The 9,534-nt window shown below is 38.8% G+C and overlaps 1 protein-coding gene across 29 annotated transcripts in view; it reads left to right on the forward strand.

The window, feature by feature from the left end:
- Window positions 1-9,534, forward strand: part of BMPR1B (bone morphogenetic protein receptor type 1B) — a 454,241-nt gene that overhangs the window by 336,133 nt on the left and 108,574 nt on the right. For 17 of the 29 annotated variants that reach the window (XM_055085847.1, XM_055085860.1, XM_055085859.1 and 14 more), the window contains 3 exons: window positions 852-991; window positions 1,241-1,325; window positions 2,551-2,688. The exons of 4 other annotated variants lie outside the window; for them this stretch is intronic. In XM_055085847.1, the coding sequence (XP_054941822.1) occupies window positions 2,610-2,688 (79 nt within the window). In that variant the 5' untranslated portion in view covers window positions 852-991; window positions 1,241-1,325; window positions 2,551-2,609. Of the gene's footprint in view, window positions 1-851; window positions 992-1,240; window positions 1,326-2,550; window positions 2,689-5,296; window positions 5,607-5,635; window positions 5,661-9,534 lie in introns of those variants that run through there. 8 more of the 29 variants (XM_055085840.1, XM_055085838.1, XM_028491657.2 and 5 more) reach the window with 8 other exon arrangements.

Consider the following 9,534-nt stretch of genomic DNA (forward strand, 5'->3'; position numbering starts at 1 on the left):
GGGGTAGTGAGTGGCTAACTTGAGATTGTAAGCAGGGGACAGAAGGTAAAGTTATGTGTGCACCCAGGTTGCAGAGATCCAGGACTGGCTTTTAGAAGTCACCTAATCTTACTTCCCATGATTTTCCCTTTTGGTTAATGGCAATTCCATCCTTGTAGTTGATTAGGACAAAACCCTTGGCATTATCCTTATCTCTTCTGTACCTCTCACATAGTTCATATAGTCCATTAGAGAATTATTGCAACACTGTCCATATTGGGCCCCCAGGTACTCCACTTCAGAATCCTCATGGAACCACCCCTCACTGCTGTCACAGGTGCAGCAAACAGTTCCATGAAGGCATTGCCCCACTTTGCGTAGATGGAACTGGATACTGTCTTGCCTCTTGGCCTCTTGCCTTGCGTCCTCTTTGATGCATCCTGTGGAGCTCTGGCAGGAAGTCTGCTCACGCACAACTTGCAAGGAAGGGCCAGACATGACCGCTACGGGTTAGGAGCTGCGCCAGGATGGGTATACTGAGGCTCAGGTCATGATACCTCTAGTGGAGTGAGCTAGATAAGTCATTCCTCCAATTGCCACTTTTTTTCTTCCCTGTTTCACAGCCCTGGTCATGCACTCCTGATTCCTGGGATGACATTCCCAGTAAACTACCTGTTTGCAAGCAGTTGTCTTAGGCTCTACTTTCCTGGAAGTTCAGGTTATGACAGTCAGTACCTTCAAAACCCATCTTGAAGCTGACTGCTTCCTGTCACCTCCACACTGCCAGCCATGTTCCAGCCACAGTCAGTGCCTGCCTAAATTACCGTAACCGTCTACTAACTGCTCTCTGCTTTTCTTTTTGTCCTTTATAGTCTATCCTTGGCACAGCGATCAGAGGAGAAGTTCCCACAAGGCCCTCTAGGATCTGTCCCTCTTTCTTCTCCAACCTCGCCTCCTACTACTGTCCTCTTGCTGGACAAGCTGGTGCCTGTTTGCTCCTCAAGGCCTCCAGGTACACTTTCACCTCAGGACTCTTGCCTGCTCTTTCTTCTGTCTGAACACTTCCATTCCATAGCTCACTCTCTTCACCTTTCCCTTCCCAGAAATGACTTCCGCAGTGAGGAAATTCTGACCTCCTCTTTAAAATAACAACCCCTCCCAGCACCTTCTGTCTCCCTTCCCTGCTTTATTTCTCTCCATTGCACTTAAACATAATTAATACGCTTCCACGTTTATTTTGCTTCTTATCTCTTTTCTCCAGTAACTGTAAGCTTTGTCCAGCAGGGAATTGTGTCTTTTTCTTTCCACTGCTACATCCTTGGACCTACAACAGAGCCTGGTACCTGGTAGGTGCTCCCAAATAATTTTGGAGTTAAGCAAGTAAATGAACGTGTATTTTAGAAAATGTAATTAAGGGTACAGTATAAGATGGTTGGAGGAAGGTAGGGCTAGAGAGCAGAGATTAGGAGCTTATTGCAGACAACCAGGTAAGGAATGATGAGGGCTACATTTAGCATCTTTTAACAGTATCAGTAGAGAGTTAAGGAATGATTACAGAAAAATTTAGAAGATTAAAATGATTGTGTTGTTGATGGATTGAGTTTAATGGATATGAGAGAGGGAGACATCTAGGAAGACTCTCAGGTTTCTCTTTGGCAGCTGGGTAGATGGTGGGTATGTTCATCAGAGAGACACTGAAGACAGGGCAGGTATAGAAAGAGCAAGGATAGGCTGGAGAGTCTTCAGGAAGGGGGAGGGAAAACTTCATATTTAAATATGTTGAGTTTGGTGTATCAGCAAAACCTCTTAGCATGAAGTGATAGAGACCCCATACTTAGTTGAATATAGAGGACTAGAGCTCAGAAAAGGGTACTTGGGGGTTGACTAGTGCCTAGTAAGGGAATTGTGCCCTGAGGTAGGCCTTACAAATATCAAACAGGAGAAAACCATGTATTACTCCGTGTTCCCATAGGACCATAGCGATTCGTAACTGTTGCCACTCTTTCTTTCCTAGACTCTTTCTTAAAAGTTTGAAAGAGAAAACCTTGAAGAAGAGAAAAGAAAAAAAAGTCTGATTCATTTTTGTTGGTGCATTTTGCAAGAATGAAAAAGGCATTTATCTTAGGATGAAGTGTCTAAGTACCTCTAGAGTACAAAGAATTTACCTTTAGCTTGCCCTGGCTAGCCTCAAACTCTACATTTTACTTTCACAGCCATCTTCTTTTATTGAAAACATGTTGAAGTACATTTTTTTTTCTTTAGTCACCAGAAGTGAGTACGTTCTTTAGTAAAACATCCAGAATGCATACAATGAAAAATGTCTAAATGTTTCAGGTAATATTTCTGGTATATATATATATATATCTATATCTATCTATATCTGTTTAGGAATATAAATTTTAAGTGATTGCGTTCTCCACCAACATATTTTTCATGTACTCTGAGGCTTAGATTTTTGCCAGTAGCTTTCGTGCCTCTGGTGATTTTTATTACCTTACTTAGTAGAGGAGAAGGGAGCATCTTGAACTGGTCTTCAATCTAGACGTTTATTTAACCATTTGATTTCTCAAGGGGCAGCACTGTTGGAAGAGATTACTATGTACAAATCTCTGAGCCAGTAGAGGATAGAGATGGGAAAGATACTGCCAAGGAAATTTATAGAAGCAAAACGAAAATCACTCTTTCTGAGCTGTGAGCATCTTGTAGTTGGTGAGTGCACCTTAGCTTTGGATGAAATCTTTGATTGGTTATTTGAATTCAGTCCTTGCTGTTTGATCTCTTGTTGGCACTTTACATTTCACTAAGACTGTGAATGGTCTCATAGTCTTAGCTTGCATTGAGCACAGGGACATTAGGGGCTACACTGCCTGAATTGCCATCAAGAGAGCATGGATTCTGAATACATGCATGAGATGTAAACTATATTGCTGACGGTGAAATTATGACTTTTTATTAGATGGAAGAAAGTCTAAGAGCCACAGTTCAAGAGCCCAAGATAATTCAGATTTAATTAAAATAACCTTTTATATTTACTTAAAAGAAGCTTAGGTATCTTAGGCAACTTTGAAAAACCAAGAATAACTGAACTAGGGTTCTCCATAGGAATAGAAGCAATAGGAACTATATGTACACAGATCTTTTTTTCATAAGGAACTGGCTCACCTGATTAAGGAGGCTGACAAGTCCTTAGACCTGCAGTCAGCAAGCTGGAGGAGACTCAGAGCGAATGGTGTAGTTCCAGTCCAGAGGTCAGCGGGTTCAAGACCCCGGAAGAGCTGATGTTTCAGTTGGAGTCTGAAGGCAAGAAAAATGTAATGTCCCAGCTTGAAGGCATCAGGCAGGAGGGATCCCCTCTTATTTGGGGGAGAGTCAGCCTTTTAGTCCTGTTCAGACCTTCAACTGATTAGATTGGGTCCATTTGCATTAGGGAGGGCAATCTGCTTTATGCAGTCCGTCAGTGGAAATGCTAAACTCATCCCAGACACCCTTACAGAAATACCAGAATGATGTTTCACCAAATATCTGGGTACCCACGAACCAGTCAAGTTGGCACATAAAATTAATCATCACGGTTTTAAAATCAATTCAAATTCATTCAGTTAATAAGCATTTTAGGCATAGCTCTGTAGATTTAGCAGAGAGTAAGGCATTTTGAGTATCTAAAGAGGTAGAGAACAGATGTCAGGTAATGCTTAATAAGACCAAAATAAAGTAATATAAAATCAAGAAAAAATACAAGTTTTTAGTGTTTACATCCTTCACCAAGACATTTTTCATGTATATTGACGCTAACTACATGGGACTAAAAACTGAGTTTTTTATTCTTAACTTTAAATTATTAAACAGACATTTAGAAAACCATATACGTACTTTTTCATTTTTATTCTTTTTTTAATCTGTTTATATCACAATACATATTCATCTGGAAGGTAGTAGCATAATCATAATGAACCAATAACAACTTAGTCTGTTAAGAAAATTACTAACAGTATATCTAGTGGATACCACAGGGAAAGATTTTCTTCAGCATTTTTTGCCCCCGAGTTGTATTATTCTATTCCTGCATCGTATTTGTGGCCCACTGTTTTGTGTCACGTGTTTCTGAATTCAGGTAGTATAAAATGTTTCTCTGCTTACTGGACATTGTAGGTAAACAAAGTTTTGATTTTACTTTTTAATTTGAAAAGAATGAGAGTATTTATAAACATAATATATAATTATTTAGCCACAAAGCATAGCTTACTAAATAGTCATTACAGATGTGCCCCCTCTCCCCACCTCACCTGCCCCCAGTTCAATCCAAACTTTAGGATGTGAAAAATACAAAGTACTTACCCGTGGAAATGATTTTAAGAATTTAATAACTATTTGAATTATTTACATATTTTAGAGTCAAATACAAAACAAAAATTATCTGATTATTTTAAAATAAAAATTAAAAAAACATTTAAATGAATTAGGATTCTGTGTTTGGCTCATTTGGGAAATGGTAGAACTAGGGACTCCATTAAATAAGCATATTCATTTTCTCAATATTTATGTAACATTTTCTCCAAATTTAACTGATGTATCTTTTATTTCTGGTTATGTGATAATGACAAGTTGGTTACTTTCACAATTGAGGGACTTTTGGGAGGTGTCTTTATAGAAACTTATACGTTTATCTCTCTTGGTTGAAGGGACAAAAGATTTAAGAGAAAAGGGAAGAAAATCATTGCTGTACATCTGAAAATAGCAAACATTTTCCCCTTTCTTACAGTTACCTTTTTTCAGACTGATTCAGTGAATCAGATGTGATGGGTTTTGGAGAGATTTGTTCTCATGGAGTTAATGTTTGACTTGCCAGGAGGTTTGCATTTCTTAGGCTGACCTTGGGAACACCAGCATAGCCATGATATCTTGTGAACATCTCCCACCTTTGGGCAACAAGGAAATATTTGAGGCTATGGCTTGGTCAGGAGAAGTCAATCTGTATGATAATATTCCCTGACAGCTGTGTAGGATAGATGTAAAATGCAATACTTTGGGAATGCTTTCTTTGAAGACTCAAATCCAGTGTGAAAACTTTTTTTTTTTTTTTTTGAAAGAGGTTTGTGGCACTTTCATAGTAGCTGGGCCTGCCCTGTTGATTTAGATCAAAATCACTTCCTCCCAACATCATAACCATTTTACTGTTCAGTGGTGCAGAAGGCATCAGAAAGAGTTAGTGAAATGTTTTGGATCATTTAGAATTGGATGAGTGATAAAAATGAAAATAGCTCCAACAGAGGTGGTACCCTGGAGGACTTCTCATACAGGCAAAAAGAAAAGTATCTCCGCATTAAGAATTTTCTTAAGTGTTCTAATGATATGAACCATTTGGATAAACATCTAATACGATACTGAACCTTTACATTCCACTTAGACTTTCATCATGCCTACTCTCCTTTGGAGTCTTAATAACTGTTTTCTCTTTCAGCTTTTAGGGAAAGAAAACATAACCTCTCTTAATGTTTAATGAATATTTATGAAGTCCTTTGACAATTAAGGGCTCATTAAAATTCACTTCAAAAGAAAAGAGATTCAAAACACTTGGAAGCCCCGAGCAGAAAGTGGTGGCAAGTAGAAACTCACATCTCTCCTTCCTTGTAAGTCAGAAACACTCTGCAAGTGAACTAAGAATCTTCTAAAAATGATTCCAGGTAGCAGTTTAAATATAATAGATGTATTTGATTATTACATGGTGACTTTAACTTTGCATTGACTGTTGTCTCTGTGAGTGCTTTTTTCTGTAGATACTAGGAAATCCTGCTTTTATATGGCATACTTGAATGGGAAAGAGATCGGGTGTCGTTTGGAGTCAGACTTATTGTTTAAATCTCAGTTTCAACTCTGTCTGTCTTGTTCTATGACTTTGAGCAAGTTCTCAGTGCCTCAGTTTCTGTATTGTAATATGGGGGAAATAACACTCTAGAACTCATAAATTTGTTGGAAGAAGCAACTGAGTTATTGCATGAAAAACACGGAGAATGGTGCCTGGCACACTGCTTTTCTGTTTTGAGAAATCTTTCCTTTCAATTTGGAAAGATCTTTGTTTTCCCCTGGCTGAGGTGGTGCAAAGGAACAGTCCGTGAATCCTCAGTTCTTATGGGTAGCCTTTTCTCTTCCTTTTTCATTTCAGTTTCTCTCCATTCTTTCTCCCCAGGGCCCCAGACCTCTGTGCCCTGCCACTTACAGCTACTTTTGACTGCAGCTGTCTCTTGGTCCAAATATGTCACACAGAATATAGGGATGCATAAATATATATTCAGTCACTTTCAAAAGCTCAGTCTTTTATGAATGAGAAATTGCCAGAGTTTACAAGGTATTTTGAAATGAGAGCAATTATACCATTTTTGCTGTTATTTCATGTAAATCATTGTTATTTGGTAATGGAAATAAAGAAATACTTGGACATGAAATCAGATAATGGCCCAGAAAGTTACATGCCTATTCATCATTATTTTAAATTTGAAATAGAAGGATGTGTTGGGATGAGTAGAAAAGTACTAAAGCATCCATCCACATATTTCTCTATCAGTACAAGACTTAACATTTGCAGAAGGTAGCACTGACCTGGAAACCAAAAATTTGTATTCTGTTGATAAATGTATTCCTCTAAAGAACATCTCATTTATTTGTAAGTAACCTACCATCCTGCTTTACCACTATAGGTCATAAGATTAAATTTGTCTTTGTAAAGTGCTGAGTTGCTGTTATTTAACTCAGACCTTATCTTTAAGACAAGCCTCATAAATTGAATAATAATTAGTCATAGTTTCCATTGGAATTTTTACTGCTTTCACCATCTGCTCTTCTTAGTCTATGAGAAGGCCTATGCAAGATGCTGGATCTATTTTACAGTAACTGAGTAGACTTTCACTTGTAATAATTATTTTCTATTGGAAAAGTGATTGCTATATTTATGATGTTTGAGAAGTGAAACTGCCAGATTTGGTTGTTGTTAAGTTTGCCTTTATAGTTCTTAGCCATCCAGTCCTCATTTTGGAGTGGAAACTCTCTAAAGAACACACTAAATATTTTTGCTCTTTCCAGATAGGCACTCTGTACGTTACTACCACTCAATCTGCTTCTTGGTGCATGCTATACTAAGGCTGCTGTCTCCCAGCTCAGTGTGGTCTATAGCTTCCTTCTCCCATAAAGGCACTATTACAACCCTGAGGTAGAAGCCAAGAGCTAAAGGATCAAAGCTGTAAAGTTGTCTAATGCAAAGAGAGAAAGAAGAGGAGACCCAGATGTTGAACTGTGAATGTCCTATAACTGTAAAACAGGCTTCATTTTTTTGTATGATTGGCAGAATGTTCAGAAAGCATGCAGAAAAAGAGATCCCAAATTGTATGGAGAAATGGTAAAGTCCCGTGAATAATCTTGTCTCTTCCCAAGAGTCCTACGTTGGTGTATAACCTTCATTTCACTGTATGTGTAGTAAAATTTCAGGATGAACTGGTACTTTGCTTGGAGGGGTGAGCTTATTTTGTGCTCTGCAGGAATCCATTGTGATAATGTGTGTATAGTTGCCCTTGTAAAGCTACGTAGAAAAGTTATACAATCTTGTTTTTTTTGTTTTTTCTTTTTGTTTTTTGCGGTACGCGGGCCTCTCACTGTTATGGCCTCTCCCGTTGCGGAGCACAGGCTCCGGGTGCGCAGGCTCAGCGGCCGTGGCTCACGGGCCCAGCCGCTCCGCGGCACGTGGGATCTTCCCAGACCGGGGCACGAACCCGTGTCCCCTGCATCGGCAGGCGGACTCTAAAACCACTGCGCCACCAGGGAAGCCCTACAATCTTGTTTTTTAAAACAATGTTTTTATACTTAAAAACTTAAATGTCTTTCCTTCAAAAATTTACAAATGCTAAAATCAGAGTTGTATGAGGATGTGAGCTAGTTAACATCAAACAATGAATTTCTTTGGTCACAAATTTCAGCCATTAATAGTATACAAATTGTTCACACTTATACGGAGAAAACTCCTTAAGGTACTGCTCTAAATATTTTATACATATGAATGGATAAATACCGTCGTCCTCCTTTTACAGATGAGGAAATTGAGGTTCGTGGGGGCTAAGTAAATTGTCTGAGGTCACCCAGCTAATTATTCAAATTAATAATCAGTTGGGTGACTCACAGGTAAAAAAAAAAAACTGTACTACTTGCAATCAGGAGGTGATAGTTGATAGGCTGGAATATGTGTGCAAGTAACTGTTCTTCAAGGTAGAGTAAAATGTATAACATGGCAAAGTTTCATGAGAAATCAAAAAAGATGCATATATTTCTGATTGAGAAATGTAACATAGATGGTAGAAATGGAGGCTGTTATAGGCTGAAAGAATATTATGAGCAAAGGCAAGGGAATATGAAAAAAGCATGATGCGTATGATAAGTATGGACCCGGAGCAGACCGTGATAGGAGATGGCGCTGGAAAGGTAGCTTGGGTCAATTGATGAAGTACCTTGAATGCCTTCCTAAGAACTTTAGAATTAGAACTTTTTGTTTATTTTGCTTCAGCTTTTTGGTTTTGCAAGTTTATGCATGTGTGTTGTTATTTTTTGAAGGCACCAGTGAAAATAAAGGATCACAGATGTGGGAGAAAGATCAGAGATTTAATTAAAGCAGTTATATGGAGTAGCGAAAATCTCAGCTCAGTCTCAAGACCTTATACCTGAGCCTCAGACATTTATAAAAATGGGAATAATTGTACCTTCCTTGCTGGCTGTGGTAAGAATTATATGAAAATGTGTGAAAGCTCTTAGAACAGTGTCTCGCCTGTAGTAAGTACTCCATAGTTTTCTTTATTTCATTTGTGGATCATTTCAGCAATTGTTATTTACTTCCCTGAAACGTACAAACCACATTGTGATAGCCTTTGTATACGGTAAAGGGTTAATTGACAAGTCACTTTCTATATGTTATTTTTAGATTGTCTTCATACCTTTTAAAATGAGGGACCATGTTACCTCTATATTCTCAATTGTCTTCTTGTTAAAAACATAGGACATTAGAATCTGGTGAAGTTATATAACTGGCTGTATATGATTATATATATCAGTAAAAGAGCTGAGGTACATGATAAATGTAGGCCAGTTTAAAAATTTCATTAACACTTTATGTGGATGTTATAGAATGCATGTATGTATAATTTCTGAATCTGTTTAACACACACATATATGTTCATGTAGCTTGCAAAGTATAAGATGCCCTGAAGACATAAAATATTGTTAAAAAGTAGTAGCTAATGCTATATAGCAGTTGGTAACAACTTTACAGTGAATTGAATATGGCATACAAGGCATGCTATTTTTTTATTTTTTATTTTTTTTAGTTTTTTTGTGGTACGCGGGCCTCTCACTGCTGCGGCCTCTCCCGTTGCGGAGCACAGGCTCCGGACACGCAGGCCCAGCGGCCACGGCTCACGGGCCCAGCCGCTCCGCGGCACGTGGGATCCCCCCGGACCGGGGCACGAACCCGCGTCCCCTGCATCGGCAGGCGGACTCTCAACCACTGCGCCACCAGGGAAGCCC

The sequence above is a fragment of the Physeter macrocephalus genome, chromosome 7, assembly GCF_002837175.3.
Source record: "Physeter macrocephalus isolate SW-GA chromosome 7, ASM283717v5, whole genome shotgun sequence".
Taxonomy (NCBI): domain Eukaryota; kingdom Metazoa; phylum Chordata; class Mammalia; order Artiodactyla; family Physeteridae; genus Physeter; species Physeter macrocephalus.